Genomic DNA, 18,151 nt, shown 5'->3' on the forward strand with positions numbered 1-18,151 from the left:
TTCATGTACAAGGGGCATCCAGGAACAAGATGAAGTCACTACCTCTCAGGCCACGGTTAAGAGCTTGCTGCTGCTGTACTGGAGGCTTTCAGGATAAGAAGCAGCTTCAGCAGAATGAATATTGGGCTCAGGAGCCCAAGGGGAAGATGATGCTCTCTGCTTATGGGAGACCCTATGATATCCTGTCCACAAATCCTGTTCTATATGTACTGTCTGGCACAGAAAAACCATGTGCAAAAGCAAGTGGATTATCTGTGTCCCACCAATGGAGTGCTACTGTTTCTGGCTCAGTCATACTGCTGTCAGCTGGGTAGGGCTGAGTGCCAGTGTGACTCACAGGTGGTAGGGAAACAGGCAAGCAGTGACTACTCTCTGGGAGCCACTGTCCTAGTGCGCCACTGCTTGTATCAGGAGTGTCTGCTAACAGAAGAAGAAAGGAACCGGAAAGCAACCCTTGATTTCTACGACCCACTTCAGTCGCTTACAAAAACAGTGGATGAAAACATCTCAGTTTCAAAAAAGAAGGGAGAATTGCCAAGAGAAGCTGTCAGTTCAGTAGTTTAATATGAAAACTACACTGGAAAGTTTCCTGTCTGATATGATTGACAATGACAAAGTCAAGTCAACATAAAAGTTTACAAATAAGATATGCAGGCATTTAAGCCTCTGCCATGGTTTTGATCTGTGTTTCGTTTCCATAGAATAGCATCTTGAGGATCCTTTACTTGAGGATCTGCGTTTTGTCTCCATGTGCACCTGTCCCTCCAGTTACTTCTCCCACTAACCTCCCTGAGACTTGAAGTCTATTGGCTTTTCTAATTCCTGCCAATCTACTGGAGTTCTCTTTTCTAACCTAAATGTCTATTTTAACCCTTGCTACCTTCTAAAGGACACGTGAAAGTTCCTGGTGACCATAAAGGAAAACTTACTTGAAAATAAGCCAATAGCAAATGTAACAAAGTCAAAGTGTTTTTGTTGATGCTGTTGTTTTGAGATGGGGTCTCACTATGCAGGCCTAGCTGGCCGGGCACTCACTGTGTAACAGGTCTTCCTAGTACTGTGCTAACAGGTGTGAGACACCATGCCTGGCTCAGAAGTATCTTTGAATGGGATTATTTCTAAATGTTCTTCCTAAATCTAACATCCTTGTAAGAGAAGGGAAAGGATCTGAGACCCAGAGAGACATAAAGGAAAAAGATGGAGACACAGGTAGGGACAGAGCACAGCAACGGGACAAGCAATGCTGGCCTCGTCAGCAGCAGGAAGGACAGAGGTGGAAGAACTTCTCCATCAGAACGCCACAGGGAGCCAATCCGACTCCTGGTCTTCTGAACTGTGAGCGAACACATTTCCATGGCTATATAACACTGAGTTTACAGTACCTTATTACAGAAATCTTAGACATAAGTAAAAATCCAATCCTTCCCTTTCCTTTCCTTTCCTTTCCTTTCCTTTCCTTTCCTTTCCTTTCCTTTCCTTTCCTTTCCTTTCCTTTCCTTTCCTTTCCTTTCCTTCCCTTCCCTTCCCTTCCCTTCCCTTCCCTTCCCTTCCCCTCCCCTCCCCTCCCTTCCCTTCCCTTCCCTTCCCCTTTCCTTTCCCTTCCCTCCCCCTGCCCCCTTCCCTTCCTCTCCTTTTCTTTCCTTTTTCTTTGCCTTTTTCCTTTCCTTTCCTGATTCTCTTTTTACTCAACTGGCAAAATTCCAACCCAGGATAGCGCCCATAGCTTTATCCATAGCTGTGATGGATAGCCAAAGTCACTGGAAAAAGTTATCACGTTATATTAGTCCCTTTCCTAGTTGCTGTTACTAAACAACTGATAACAAACAGCTTAGAGGAGGCTCACAGTGAGGGGATGGAGGTCCGTTATGGTGGGGATAGTATGGTGGCAGAGGGCTTCCTGAAAGCAGATGCTTACAGCAGATGCCTGTTCACATCCCTGCTGCTCAGGAAGCAAAGGAGGAGACTGGCTAAGGTCTGGGATTCCTGTGTTCCTCTCTGCATCATGCAGTTTTAGCTAGAATCCTCCACCTTTACTATATGACCCATCTTGGTCTCCAGCAGAGTTCTTTATCCTATACTATATCTCTTTTCAGTGATGTTTGATCATCCTGTCCTGTTTTCAGAAAAAAAGACTTGTTGATTAAGTCAGAATTTCTCCTATCCCTGAAGATGCTTTCTTTTAGTTGTTACCCACCCACTCAGCCTCCCCTCACCCTCAATCAGCTTCCTAGGGTGTACAAGACTTAGAGTGAAATCTGAACTCCCTCCCTGACTGAAGGACCCTACTGCAAAGGCCGCTCTACCTATTGTGATGGTTGTACCAGCTTCAATAAGAGTAACTGAATAACGTCTTTTCTTTAATAGGATACACATACATGACAGATGTATGCATGCCAGCTGACAACAGCTGACCAGTTCACATTCTCATAAGCTAGAAATCCTCTTGTATATTTCTTGTATATGTGACTTATTCAAACATAGGAAAGTCAACATGTTTAATTATATTCAGGGATACAATTCATTGTGTTGACTATACCTATGTTGTCAAATTATCCCTTTGGGCTAAGAACTAGCGCAGAAAGTTTTTCCTCTGCAAAAATAATAAATAACATTCTGGAATCCAATTAAAAAGAAGGGATGCTACAGGGTGAAACATGAGATTTAAAATAAACTAGAATATCTTCAGCAATGTGGTATGCTCATCCATCTATTATGGTAAAAAGATGTTGTATAGTGTTCCCTCTACTTTCTAATCCAGGAGTTAGTCTTTTTATTTTTTATTGATATAATATTCTTACTAGTTCTTGGAGAATTTCTTGCATGTCTATAGTGCATTTTGACCTTATCACATGCCGCTTATCCCCATAACTCCTCCTAGATCTATCCGTCAATCCTCATCCCTCCCTAACTTCATGTTCTCTCTTTTTTTTTTTTTTTTTTTGGTTTTTCGAGACAGGGTTTCTCTGTGTAGCTTTGCGCCTTTCCTGGGACTCACTTGGTAGCCCAGGCTGGCCTCAAACTCACAGAGATCCGCCTGGCTCTGCCTCCCGAGTGCTGGGATTAAAGGCGTGCACCACCACCGCCCGGCTCTCTCTCTTTTTTGTATAATAACTCGCTGAGTCCAATTCATGCTGCTCACATACACGTGGGTTAGGAGCCACCCCCTGGAGCAGAGACAACTACTGGGGCCGCAACCTTAAAGATCACTGACTCCTCAGCAGCAATAGCCATCAACAGGCCCTCAGAGGACACTTCCATTTCCTTTTGGTTTTGCTGTCTTCGGCCTTATGTTGCCTATGGAGTGCATTTCATTTAGGTTTCCTCTCCACTTCTTTCTCATTTTTTTCTAATGGGCATGAGCTCTTCCCTGCTCCATGCTGGGATGTTGACTGGCTTGACCTCGTGAAGGGGTTTTGTGGGCAATCACAGCTGCTGTGAACTCATGTGCACACGAACTGTTAAATACAGAGGAGGCTGGTTCACCCCACTTCTCCCTGACCTCTGTCCCATTTTCCGTGATGTACCCTAAGGTTTGGGGTAAGGAGGTGTGATGGAGATGATCCTTTATGGTTGAGCACTCCACAGATACTGATTCTCTGCACTTGGATCTTTGGGAGTTTCTGCGGTCACAGCATTGTACAAAGAAACTTCGCTGGTGAGGTCGAAAGCCGCACTTAGGCACAGGCACAGGGATACATATTTAGAGGGCAGTTTGAAACTATGTCCCTTTAGGAGCTGCATCTTTTAAAAAGAAACAGAAATCACATATAAATGGCATTCTTAGCTGCCAGATCCAACAGCCTGGTCATGGTAGCCACCACAAGAACAATGATAAGGATTTAAAGTTAGAGGGTCTTTTGGCTATAACCCGGGAGTCTTTTTCTCAAAACAGCTTTACATGCAAAGTTTTCAGATTTCAAATATTTCATGAGTTATCTGATACCATCCTATTTGCTTCCATCCACAGGGAGGAGAAGGCAGGGTCAGAGTGAAGGGACTGCTTCAGAGAGGCAGTGATTTAGAAACTCATAAACGACAAGCCCATTCTCCTTGCAGAAACCAGCAAATCAGAGCTATAGGGCTATGATGTTCAGGGAGCAGGTCCTGGGAGTGTCTGTCATGAGAACCATGCTCACTTCAAAATCTTCCTGTTTGTTATTCTAGTTTCTTTGCGTGGCTTGGAGATTCTTGGGTTTGTTGATGGACATTCAGGCACAAGAAGCCAATTGCTTCTCAAGAATTTCGTTTGTGAGTGGGGCAGAGGGCAGAAGCCCAAGCTATAGAGGAGGTAATGACCTTGGGGAGTGGAAGAAGAAAACCAAAGCCTGGAAGAGGGCCCAGGGAGTGATGGGATCCTTAAAGAGAAACAAAGGGTTATACACTAACTTGTAATATTCTCAAGGTCATATGCTGAATCCTTCAGCCCCAGTGTGAACTGTAGGTAGACGTGTGTCTTTGGAGACTAGCTAGGTTTAAATGAGGTCAAGAGCATGGAGCCTCTGATAAGCTCCTCCCTCAGGCGACACCTAGACAGCATTCTCTCTGTGTATACACAGAAAGAAGAAGGTCTATGAGTGTAGCAAGATGGAGACCACTGATGAGCCCACCAATAGCTTTCCAAAAGAAACAACATAGTTTGCAACTTCACCTGGGACCATGAAAAATAAACATCTCTTGTTTAAGCCATCTAGTGGGTTGTGTTTTGGTATACCAACCCAAGACTGCCACAAAACCAAATTCAAACAGTACAGATTTCCTGCCATCTCCTCCAGAACCAACAGGATAGGAAAATCCTCGTCATTCCCTACACATTTTTCTCTCCACATCCTCATGTACTTAAAAGCAGCCACCTGCTTTTCTCATTAAGTCTCCACAAATAAAAAAAAATCACATAAAGTACTGATTCTTATCCTCCTGTTTTATTGATGAGGAAGCTGAGAGACAGGTAAACAAAATAAGCAAGCTGCTATACCAGCAAGTACCAGAACTTGGACTTGAACCCAGGCAGTCTGGCTCCAGGAATGAGGACTTGTGGTTGAGCTTATCCCTGCCAACGTTTCCCAGCTGGCCACAGAGCTATGAGACGCATGATTAACTTCACACTGCAGAGAGGATTCACTTCCATTCTTTGTTTTCCTGCCTCATCCAGGAATCATTTATTCATGATTCTTCCTCCATGAAATGACCTGATCTTATCGGCCAACGACCGTACATAAGTCATTTTCTGCCGCGTGTTGACTTTTACAGGAACAGTGAAAATCAGGGTGAATGAATAATAAGAAATGGATTGTCAGGGCTGGAGTGAAAGTATTCAATTATAGAGAAGGTGGAATTCCAAGTCCAGATCATTTATAGATCAAACAAAAGCAGTCATTTTTAAATTAAAAAATAGCCAACAAGAGAGAAGAAAAACCTTCATGATGGATGGGACAGCAGCTGAGACTTAAAAGCCATGCCTTATCATATCGGGAATTATTAAGGGCAAGAGCAATTCCAAGGCTGGAGTTTCTGCTTTGGGTCAGACAGCTGATGGGAATCAAACCCTCCAAATGAAGATGCAGAGTTGAACTCAGCGAACAGCCAGTGAGAGCCAAGGCCAGCAGCCACCTTACCTGCTGATGTGTGCTTGAACTTTTCACTTTTCTTCTTCCTCCATTTCCAAGGCTTGAAGATCCTTCCCAGGTTGGCAAACTTACTCCTCCTCCGGATAGGTGGGGTGTGCGTACCCGGGACCAGTGAGTCAGAACGCATTGCCGCCAGCCTCTCCACTTCCTCAGCTTGTTTTTCCCAAGAAAGCGATGGAAATAAAGAGAAGGGGGGAAAAGTGTTAAAATGGGAGCCTCACAGATGGCTAGCCTTTTCCATGGTGACAGATAACAGAAACCACGTGACCTGAGCTCCGTTTGCCTTTTGGAATGGAAGTCATACTGACGTGTTCTGAAAGCTTGGGGACAGTCAGCCAACCCTTAGAGATCTAGAACACCTTTACTGAATTTGCTTATATTTAAAGAGGCAGGTTCTCACTGTGACATGCAGGCTGGCCCCAGTCTCCCAGTCTCAAGCAACACTCCTGCTTCAACTTCCTGAGTAGCTAGGATTATAGGCATGTACCACCATCTCAATCAAATTTATTCAACCTTGACAGAGGTGCTAGGGAAGGGGGATGAAGACGTCAGGAGCTCGCTTGGTAGATGACAGAACTCCCCAAAGGCCATCTGAAGACTCACAGGAGAGTCAGTGTAACTATTAGTGTGGTAATTTCTCATCCAATACATGGCAGATGTAACCTCTATAGGATTGTTTGTTGAGAAAAAGGGAAGAAGAAAACACTCCTCTGCTGTCTGTTCTGGTGCCCCTGTCTCCACTACCCATCGCTTACCACTTCCTGCTGCCCTACTGCTGTATTCAGACTCTCGAAGCACCGAGATCTGGGCGGGGTAAGGGCCCCTTCCTATGGTAAATGGACAATATTAAGATCATTCACACTTTTGTTAGATTTTTACAATTGCCTCATTTCCTTTTATCCTGGAGTCTTGCTTTAAAATGTTTCTAGGCTGTAATCCCTGGGAGATTCTTTAGGGAACATTTAAGACTGATCCCCAAAACTACATTGCTATAGTTTGGATTTGGAGTATTCCCCTAAAAGTCCAATGTGTTAAGCTTGGTCTCTAGTCACTGGTGCTATCAAGAGGTGGTGCAGTCTTTAGAAGGTGGGGTTCATTGGGAGGAAGTTCAAAGGCGTGCACTTGAACAGGGTATTGGAACTCTAGCTTTTCTCTTCCTGTCTCTTTGCTTCCTGGCAGCCGGGTAAGTGGGTGGCTTTCATCCATGATATGATCCCTGTCTTCATAAAAATGTCCCCTGGTCTCCTGCATCAAACACAGTCCTTAAGAGCTTGACCATATGGCTGGAGCGGTTGCCTGTTGGGGTTTGAACATGCTTTTGTCATAGGTCATCCCTTCACTCACAAATACTGATGGAATCAACCACGTGCTAGGTATTCTGTGGCAGTCATCCTGGTGACAAATGCTGCATGGCAGTTTCTGGACAGCAGAATGTAAGGGCCACCAATGCACCAAGAAGGTATATCGGAATCAAACTCTATTCATAGGTCATATGACTGACTGAGTGACCAGATTCAGGTCAGCAGAATGGACCCTTCATTGCTAACACAAGGAACACAGTGGAGAGGTACAGTTTTGGGGGTGAAGACAACAATGGTTTGAGCATGCTGAAATAAAGAGGACACTTAATCCTTCAATTACAGGTGCTTTTAGACTGAGGGTGGGGTTACATCCTCATAAATTGTCACTAATTAAAATGCCATTAAATCCCAAACACACTGACTGCATGTGACCTACTAGGTCTTACTGCTTAGCCATAGAGAGAACCACAGAACACTGCTGTTTCCCTTGTGGCTGACTTCCTAGAAAGGGTCTCTGATGCTGTGAACATTGCCGGAGAGAATCTGGCCTAGCATTACTAGCCAAGGAAAAGATCTAAATTAAAAAGGCGAAGCCCAGTTTCTACTTCCCAAGTCATTCCACACCACCGTAAAGTTGAAAGACCCAAAGTCTAACCACGTATAACTGGGGACAATCTACACAATTCAACACAGAGATGACTCTTCTTTCCCATCGTTGACCAGCTGAACTCTCAATACTGTCACAGACACTGTGGTCACTTCTGCGGAAGACAAAAAGATGAATAAGGTGTAATTGTGAGAGCACGTGTGAGGAGCAGAGGAGACAGGGGTCAGTGTGTCCAACACTACAACAGGGGCATTCAGCCTAAAAACTAAGAGAGCAATGTTTGTTTGCAGTACTGGAGAAGACCCTGGAGAGAGCTCATGTTTCCAGGTTTTGATAGAGAAAGGCAATTTTCTCCCATGGAAAAAATAGAGAGAGGTAGATGCCCGGCAGGAGAAACACACCCAAGAGGGCTGAAAACATGGCCCATCTTGGAACATAAAGGCATTGAACCCGGCAGTGACATCATGGAGAACTGTCACTGGAGGAGTCTGGAACCAGCTCGCCTGAACTCCTGACAGAGTTTTATTATGCATTTGGGTTTTTAATCTCAGAATCAGAAGTGAAAGTATAGCAATTTTTAAAGGGTACCCAGCAGAACTATATGTATAGAACACTCACTTTCTACTAGAGACTGGGGCTATATCAATATCCAGAACAGAAGGACATACTGACTGGTGAGGTCATACCAGGACATAGGGTAGATAATAGGCCCTGAGACTGAGGTATAGAAGATACTAGAAGATACATGCTTTGGGGGAAAAGCCCCAAAGAATTAGTGCAATCTAGTAAAGGACATCAAAAGTCCTCAGAAGAGGGGCTTGGTTTTAATTGGCAGGTAAAGGCTGTCATATGTTTCCATAAGAAGTGTCCCTCAAAAGTTTCTGTTACTGGATGCTTAGCATCCAGTAACAGGGGAAACACACCCAAGAGGGCTGAAAACATGGCCCATGGCTGAGGGTGTGGTTATAAATGGGACTCTTAATGAGTAAATCCTAAGGCCTCTGACTTCATCAGTGGATGAGTATATGACAAATTCCTAATGTGATGGCATCATTGGGAAATGTTGGAAATTAGGAAGTGGGACCTAACTGAAGGAAGCAGTCACTGGGACCATGTCCTCAAGAGACTGTATCTCTAGCCCCCCCTAAACCTGTCTCTGTGCTTCCTGGCTGCCATGAGATGAGCAACTCTGCTCCATAACACATCCTTGCCAGATATTCTGCCTGACTGTGGGCCCAAAGCAACCCAGGCAGCTGACTATGAACCCGAATCTCCAAACTACAAGCCAAACTACATCGTAAAAACTGTTTATTCTAGGTATTTGTCACAATAACACGAAGGCTAACTAACACTATTAGTATACAATGGCAATCAGATGTTTCTTAGGAATATCACTGTAGCACACAAGGATGGACACTTGGGAATATAAGGAAGCAGGTGCCAAAGAGAATAATCAGAAGGCCACTGCACTCAGCTTCACTAGTCCCTAGGTAAGGCAGTGCCAGAAATTCAGAAATAACGGAAGTGATTCAACCAGGGGCATACCGAAGTAAGAATGACTGAAGTTTGGGATTTTCATGATGATGATGTGACGTCTTTAGACAGAACACTGATGAGGAAAGGGAGAAGTAGAAGATATTGGCAGCTCAAGGTCAGGGACTTTGGGCCCAGATCATGTGACTTTTTTGCAGAGATTGGATTTTATAGCCCAAGATCTTGGGGAACTACTTTAGGAAATTTTCCAGGTGGGAGAGCAGAAACCATCTAGTCTGTAGGACACAATGCCAGATCCGGGAAAGGTGAGGGGTGGAGACATGGGGAAGAAGGTGAGAAGTCTATGGAATGGGGTTTCTAGGGTGGAGAAGAGGAGGAGGAGGGGTCAGCACGCACAGCAAGCTGAGCTCAGCATCAAGTCGCTGTTGAAAGTCTTAACCGAGGCTCGCATCAGATCAGATGTGGGCAGAAGGGAGATTCCTCCAGCAGCTCTGGGAAAGGCAGACTGGAGGCTGAGGGAAGACGAAGATTCAGGAGGCCTCTGGTAAGTACACATTTCAGAGAGCCAAGAAGGGCGTTAGAATTAAAAAGAAATTCAAAGCAGGCTATAATAAAAATTGAAAGGAGACCAACTAGATGGGCAAATAAGCTATGGCGCAACAGTGAACTTGGACCTCCTTTTCTTTAGACAGTACCAGCTGCTTGAGTTGAGGCTTCTGCACTGGCAGCAGCTGGGTTGAACTGCTGACACAGTTTAGGTCTGGACATAGAAGCAGTAAGCAGCTCCCCTCCATGGTCTCTGCAGCAGCTCCTGCCTTCAGATTCCTGCCCTGTTTGGGTTCCTGCCCTGACGTCCCTCAGTGATGGACTGTGATGAGGAAGTGTGAGCTGAAATACACTCTTTCCTCTTCAAGTTGCTTTAGTCATGGTGTTTTATCCCAGCAATAAGACAACAGCCAAAGCTGTTCTCAGCTAAATCTTTAAGCAATGGATAGAAACGATTCAGAAATTGTTGCATTAAAATATTTGCAATCAATTAGGAGTGCTTTTGTAAACCCAGAGTGGCAAGGAGCAGAGTCAGCATTATAAAGGCATAATTATAAGTCTAGTTAAATGAAACCTTCATAAGTGTATTATTAAACTCAAGATACTTAGCCCATCAATGCAGAAGATCTCTGAGCCGACTAGGTTTAATTGATTTATATTTTAATCACTCATATTACATTTTCACCTATTCATCTGGTGATGGAGGCTAGCTCTCAACCTGACTGCTCTGCCATCAGATAATGCAACTGGAAGGCACAAGGCCAACTTGTGAATACAGTTTAAAAAGGAAGAAAAACAAAACAAAACAGAGCTCAGAATCAAGTGCTCTCTTGACACAGGGATGTGAGAGATAATGGGATAAAGGAGAGGTGAAGAGAAGGGGTGGGGGCCAGAAGTGCTTTTCAAATCAGCCTCCCTTAACACACACCACAGAAAGGCTGCTTTACTCTAATCAAGCTCTCTGTTCTCAATCTCCAAGGTAGCTTTATCAGGCAGCTGGGGGAAGAGTAGGACACTCCCTCACTCATGAATCAACTCCAGGGTCCAGTGCCAGGGAGGAGAATGATGAATCAAGAGGTGGGAAGCGGCCGGGGGGTGGTGGCGCACACCTTTAATCCCAGCACTCGGGAGGCAGAGCCAGGCGGATCTCTGTGAGTTCAAGGCCAGCCTGATCTACAGAGCAAGATCCATCCAGGATAGGCACCAAAACTACACAGAGAAACCCCATCTTGAAAAAACAAACAAAAAAGAGGTGGGAAGCCAGGAAGCTGAACTACCTCAGAGTCTATGGACAGAGGGAGGCATGGACTAGCATCACCAGAAGCAGATCCAAGGGGACAGTCTTTAATAGGCAGCTAGGTCTCCTTGTATTACAACTAGATTTTGTTCAGTCTACAGGGAAATGGTTGGAAGATGCTGTTCTTCTTTCTACTTAGAAATTCAGGAAAGATCGTATTTGACTTCTGCACAATTTTGGTCCTGGTGAACCCAAAACGTCTGTGTGTACTGGTGCTGTGACCAACTCCTTGTGTTACCCAGGGCACTCTGTGGGCATGTGCTGACAGTAAGTAGGCACAGCGCTTCACCTGGCACCCTTACTATTGCATTTCTCAGGGTGGCTTGGCTATCAAGAGGCCCCTCCCCTCATGAGCTCTTCCCCGCTCCACGCTGGCATGTCATTTGGCTTGGTCTTGTGTGAGTCTTGGGCAGGTAGCCACAGATATGTGAGTGGGTTCATGTGTGCAATTGCCCCGTCATGTCCAGATAATGCTGTTTTTCAGATGTCCCCCTGGACCTCTGACCCTTACAATCTTTCTGCTCTCTCTTCTGCAATGTCCCCAGAACCTTGGGGTGGGGGATGTGTGATATGGAGGCCCCATTTAGGGGAGGTGGGGTAGTATGGGAGAAGCTGGAGTGGAAGAGTATGGATGGATATGACTCAATTCCACTGTATATATGTATGTATGAAATTACAAAGAAAACAATAGCAGAATACCCCCTTTAAGGATGGCCCTGATGGCTTAGTGAGCAGAAACTGTACAGCCTCCAACTGGGCCACAGGTCAGAAGGAAGCCGTGGTCTGTGCTATTTGATGTCTATCTGGAGACGAAAGAGACAGAAGGAGCGGGACATGTGGGCCTCTTGAGAGGCTGTCCCTGTGTGCCAAGTGGATGATCCAAAATAAAACCTGAACAGGGCTTTCGGTTTCTTGTTCTAGATAGGACACTTCTCCCCTTAGGTTCTGATGGGAACAACAATGACGGGGTAGTGATGATGATGATGATGATGATGATGATGACGACGATGATGATGATGCCACCAATGACTTCAGTATTTGGATCTGAGAGGTCACTCGAAGGCCCATATGGTAAAGGCTTGGTCCCAGACTGTGGCACTTTTAGGACAAGGCGGAAACTTTCAGAGGTAGGGCACAGTGAGAGAAAGGTTTCTGGGAGTTTTTACTTGAAGGGGGTGTCAGAGCCCTGAGCCTTTCCCATCTCCCTCTTTGCTTCCTGGCTGCTATGAAGTAAACAGACTTTCCATGTTCTGCCTCATCACAGGCCCAGTGTGACAGGATCCCATGAGCACGAAATCTCTGAAGGCGTGAACCAAATTAAAACTTCCCTCTTGTTTACCCAGACAAGACCAGCACAAGATCAGTCTCATCAACATTCCATCATGGGTAGGCATGGGCTCATGGAGCTCTACACCTCCTTGGGAAGGTATGGGCAGTTAGTTAATGGTTGCTGGGGCAGGGGAGTCACTTTGCCTGGTGGTAGAGCCACAGGTAGATGGCCTGTACTCCATTCAACATGCCCCCCCCATTCCAAGTTAATGCCAGTAGCTCTCATTAGACCTGGTGGGTCATCAAAAGAGATGCTAAAGTAGACGTGGACTACTTGGAAAGTAAAAGAGCATTCAGCCGGAGGGGGGGGGGGCAAAATAGAGTAATTAGTAGTAAAGCTGACCAAATTAAGTTGTATATATGCATAAAATTGTAAAAGCAAAACAAAACAAACCCTTTCCTCCTTGTACGTTGATTTGATTCAAGTATTTGCCACAGCGACAGAAAACACAATGACAGCGATGTTAGGAATGATGATGACGGTGACGGTGACAGTATTAACGACAGCTGCCACTCTTAGCCACTGCATCCGTGCCAGCCCTGAGCTAGACACCTGTATCCCGTCACCTTGTGAACCCCGCACACTGCTCTCGGAGGCTGTGTCGCACAGCGTCCCCACTGTACACCTGGGAGGGGCTAATGAATAGGAAGCAAGAGCTGCCCAGAAGCAAAGAAACACGTGCCTTTTAATTAAGACATGGCTATTTTTAAAACCTGTCCCCACTGTGTGAAGGTCTGGCTCTTCAAATCCGTGTCACTGACCAAGCCGTGGGAGGGCTCCAGGGACGAGGAAAACAAGGGCTTCTGGGCATGGAAAGGTTACAAAACAGATGCCAGTATGAACAGGTTCGAACCAAGCACGGGGGAAGGAGTGCAGTCTTACCCTAAAATGTATCCCATGCATACCTGTCTGCAGGTTCTGTGGAGGATGCCCACACTGGGCTACCAGGACAGCTGTAGGGCATTCTCTACCAAGCGCCTTTGCTATGAACTATGGTTAGAAGACTGGAAGGTACCAGTTCAGACTGAAATAAGCTTGAACCTGCTTCATCTAGAAAACGCTATACATGATGGACAGTGAAAAGACTGTTAATTTTGAAGCTAAGATGGTGTGGGTTCAAATTTACCACCTGGCGGATACTGGTGGACGTGAGTTCTTTTTAGCCTCTATCAGGTGACAAAGGCTTCCTTCTGGGGGTTCACAAAGAATCCGGCTTTAATCCTAACAGGAGAGGTAGGCATGTGGCCCTGTGCTGGCCAGTTACCGTCTACCTCCAGGGATTCACTCAAGGATGAGACCAAGCAATGAGACTCCATTCAGGAACTTGTTAACAGACAGGCTAAGATTCATGTGGAGTTACAGACTAGATGTGCTACACTACCATAGTCAGCATTGGAACTGCAAACTGAAAAATCTTTATCCAGCCTTGGTTAATAGTGAACGAACCTCTAAGTCACAAAACAGTCCATCAGCTTTGAGAAGATACGATCCTGTTATGACAACTACTTTTCATTTCATAAATGGGGCCCTGGAATGATGAGGCTGTTTCTAGTCCATGACCACAGGCAGTCAAGGAATGCAGAGCACAGCTAACAGCCCAGACAACTAGGTTCCATTTAAACCTCCAATTACACAGACTCAGTGTTACAATTATCAAGATGCCTAGATGTTATCAGCAGAGTTCCTCCTGAGACATTCAACACAAAATTCCAGTTTCAGCTCTAGGAATTTAACCTTCAACCACTGATATGTGTAATGAGTACAGAATCCTACCTAACAGGCTCTCACTCATTTGATCCATGGAGTGTATGTGACCTGGGAACAGAACTTGTCTGTTTAACTTGTGAACGAACGTGTAAAGCACGTGTTAATCCATGGACAATCTTTAACTAATGTGGACTCTTTGTTCATCAGGTCTAACGTTCTTACAGTAAAATAATTTGTGCCTTCCAGAGTCAAGTCAAACCTCAGCTAAGATGGGCTTCTCCTACAGAGGTCAGTGAATTCTTTCTGTGAAGCCAGATAGTAAACACACTGTAGGCTTCGTGGACCAGACAGTCTCCATTGTAAATGCACAACTCTGATACTGCCTTCCAAGGCGGTCACAGGCCAACCTATACATATGGACAACACAGTGTTCTAATACAACTTCCTTTATAAAAACACGCAGCTGATCCTCAGGGCCACAATTCTCCGACCCTTGTCCTGCAACTCAGACTGCAGGTGATCTTCCTGCTCCTTTGAGAGGAGAGGCTGCCTTAGAATTGAGTCAAGACAGGAGAAGAGAACAGAGGATGCCTTGGGTGACAAGACACTGTTATGTCACATGGAACCTTGGATCCAGCAGAACCTGAAAACTATTCAAACCCTAGACACCTTTCTCACCTGAGCCAATAGCTCCCTTTCCAGTTAGGTTAGGCTGCGTTAGGGCTCTCTCTTACTTGCAAACCAAAGGGAAGGACATGGAATTTTTAAAACTGTACACAATCTCAACTGTGCTGAGAGTCTCCTAAGCAATAAATCCCCAAGTGTACAGCACAAACCAAATTCACTGTGCAATCTTGAGAAAGTTCCGTCAGCATCCTCTCTGTAAAATAGGGCCAATGCTAACTTAGAAGGATTACCAGGTGTTTTGAGCTGGGTCAAAAAGCTCCCATAGGTCATGTGTTTAAGGCCCAGTATCAGCTGGTGGTCCTTCTGGATTGTGGTGAATCTGTCAAGAGGTGAGGCCTACTGGGAGGAAGTTAGGACCCTGGGGCCACGCCTGGAGGGGGAATTTGTGATCCTATCTCTTCCTATCTCTCTGTTCTTTCTGGTCAGTGTGAGGTGAGCAGTGTCACGCTCACCATGTGCTTCCTGCTGTGACATGCTGATGCTCTATGGCAGGTACTCAAAAAATGGGGCTAGTGACCATGGACCAAAGCGTTTGACACCGGGGGCCAAATAAATCATTCTTCCTTTAAGTTGACTTTTCTTGGGTACTTTGGCACACCAGTGGAAATGCAATCAACACAGCAGGCATATCTTGAAAGTTTCCTTTGTGGTAAAAAGCATGTGTTTAGGAAGGGCCATCAGAATATGAAAAGGCTCCTCTGGTGCCAGGTAGACAGTAGGGCCCATAGCAGCTTCTCCAGGGATGAGGTTTCCTTATCCCTTACCACTTGCCTGTGTATTGGGGAATCATAGGAATTTTGCGTGGTCTCAACTGTGCCTAGACTTTCCTAACCAGTAGACCTCAAACTTGACCACATGTAAGACTATCATCCGAAACACTGGTTAAAATGTTTGATTCCAATGCATGTACACAGTTATTCCTCTTCACTTGTAGACTGAAGGGGGAGGTGAAGGTCAGGTCCTCTACCTTGACTGTATAAAAGTCCATGTCCTTTATGAGGCAGGCATTAGTGACCAGCTGCTTCAGGTCTACCACATCCACCAAGGGCTCTTAGACGGCCATGTCTTTGAAGCAAAACATACCAAAACATTCTCCCACCAGTGGATCTTGCAGTCGTTATAATGTTGGTGCTCAATGAATGTCACATAAAGGGTGACCCAGTCTGAGATGATGAGGCTAACAGGTGCCAGCCATTTATCACGGGCATGCAGCACCAATGCCACAAGAGGACTGGCTTTTCTACCAGTCCTGAGTCCCCATACATGTACTGGAAGCAGACTGTGTTCTACATGGAGGACTACCTAACAGTGAAGACTGGTGAGGAGACCTTTGGCACCACTGGCATGAGGCCCAATGCCACAAACAATCTCGACTTGGACTTTCCCATGGACCTGGACTTCAAGGCCAGCTATGTGAGCCCTCTTGCTCCAACTACCGGATGTGCTGAGGAGGTGTCAGGCTGGCCCTCCTCCAGAAGGGGGCTCAGGGACTGGGCTTGGGGGATGGGAGGGTCCATTGTGACTGTGTTTTTCATATGGTTGTGTTTTTATATGGTTGCATTTACACCAATAAATCCTCAGCTGACAAACAAACAAAAAGGTTTGATTCCTCTCCTGTGTTAGAAGTGCTGAACGTGGAACACGAGTGCATAAAAGGAGCTCAGGTGTCTTCTGGCCTTGACCCCTCAAATCATTGGGGGTTCTTTTGTAATGCCCAGTGTTCATTGGTGCTTCATTCTAAGTATTAGATTCTCACTCTATCTCATTAGATCTGCAAAACATCTCTATCCTATAGGAATAATTTTTTCCTAACTTTATTTCTCTTCAATTATGGCTAACATACATCACATCACATTAAAAATTAGCCTTTTAAAGGCTCCAAGGATGTCTGTTATAAATCTTTTAAGCTTTCTTTAACCCTTGGTGCCCAGAGTCAATCACAGATCTGACTGATTGGTGTTTCCTCGTGGGACATTATGAAGGTCTTTTACACCCTAGTATTCCAAACGATGCAATGATGTCTTGTTTGCTGCATTACACACTTGCAAGAAAGAAGACAAACAGGGGTCCAAGAGACATCCCCAGAATGTGCCAACTTATACGGGGAGTTAAAATCACTGTCTTGGGCTGGTGAATGGTTCAGTGGGTTAAGGTGCTGGTTGCCAAGCCTGATGATTGGAGCTTGATTCCAGGAACTCACATAATAGAAGCAAATAACTGACCACAAGCTTCCCCGTGACTGTCACATAAAAGGTGAGACATGCAGACACACACACACACACACACACACACACACACACACAATTAAAAGAATACAAAGGATTCATGAGTCTAGAGACTGTTCAGCGTGGCTCACACACTGTGTTATGAGAGCGGCTTGAAGGTGCTCAAGGCCTGGCTGTGTGAGCCCCTTGCAAACAGACTTTCTTGCCATTGACCCTGTCAAGGTTTATACACTCCTAGGCATTGTATCTCCCTTGAGCCTTTCCCAAGATTTCCTGATATTAGCCTGTCTATGGAGGAAAGATGCCAGAGGATCACATTAAAGCTTGCATTGCATTTAAGAACCATTTTTTAGTCCATTTCCTCTTAAGCTCTGAGTTCTCATTTTTGTCCCCTGATGGATGACAATTTCCTTATGTGGTTCCCATTAGCTCCCAGACCAGTTTTCCAGTGCCATTTATCATTTTTGTAGTGATTACATGGAATCTAAACAAGATTTCTGGGAAGGATATTTTTTGCCAGGATATTGAGTCTTGCTAAAATAGCCTAATTTTCTTTCTTCCCTTCCCAGGTGTATGTATTTCAGTTACTATCAATAGCTCTAACTGGGCTCGTCTTGACAAGAAACCTTGTTTGTTTGTTTCCTACGAAGTGTACAAGGAATTTTCTATTCCCCTTGTCTCAGAATACATGCAGTGAGTCTTTAGTCTGTTCTCAGAAGCAAAAGTTCTTTCCTTCCTGTCCTATAGTCCCTCTCTACTGACCTTTAATTATTCTTCTGCATGGAAGATGATAGAATTTTAACACACTATCAACAAGATAAGCCACTGGTTAGTTTTTCCCCACAAGAAGTTTTGAGGAGCTAGAGAGATGGCTCAACAGTTAAGAGAACTTGATGCTCTTGCAGAGGACCCAGGTTTGGTTCCTAGCACCCATGTAGCAGTTTAGAACCAGGTATAACTCAGTTCATCCTCTTCTGGTCTCTGCAAGTATCATTCATATACACAGTGAATGAACACTCAGACACATAAAGTAAATAAATAAATCTTCTTTTAAAAAAAGTAAAAAAAAAATGAATTCACCTTCAGCTTAGTGCTTATTTTTTTGTGTTTTTAAATTCTTATGACTAAATATATGGACCTCAGAATTTGAACTCTGAACATCAAAGCTGCAAGTACCCATCATCACTTAGCACCCAGACTTTATGCAAATTATCCTCTCAGAACTATATTTCCTTAACTTCAAAATTGGAATAATGGCACTTATTATCCTGATTATATGCATAATCATTATATTAGCATGTAAAACTGCAAGTGGCACTTATTTAATAGGTGA

The 18,151-nt window shown here is 44.8% G+C and overlaps 1 protein-coding gene across 9 annotated transcripts in view; it reads right to left on the bottom strand.

Annotated features, from left to right (window-relative positions):
• The window catches only part of Phactr1 (phosphatase and actin regulator 1), a 483,448-nt gene that overhangs the window by 194,519 nt on the left and 270,778 nt on the right, over positions 1-18,151 (bottom strand). For all 9 annotated transcript variants that reach the window (XM_052728473.1, XM_052728475.1, XM_052728478.1 and 6 more), the window contains one exon: positions 5,613-5,777. In XM_052728473.1, coding sequence (XP_052584433.1) covers positions 5,613-5,777 — 165 coding nt within the window. The remainder of the gene's footprint in view (positions 1-5,612; positions 5,778-18,151) is intronic.

The sequence above is a fragment of the Peromyscus californicus genome, unplaced genomic scaffold (assembly GCF_007827085.1).
Source record: "Peromyscus californicus insignis strain IS unplaced genomic scaffold, ASM782708v3 Scaffold_8__1_contigs__length_139910024, whole genome shotgun sequence".
NCBI lineage: Eukaryota > Metazoa > Chordata > Mammalia > Rodentia > Cricetidae > Peromyscus > Peromyscus californicus.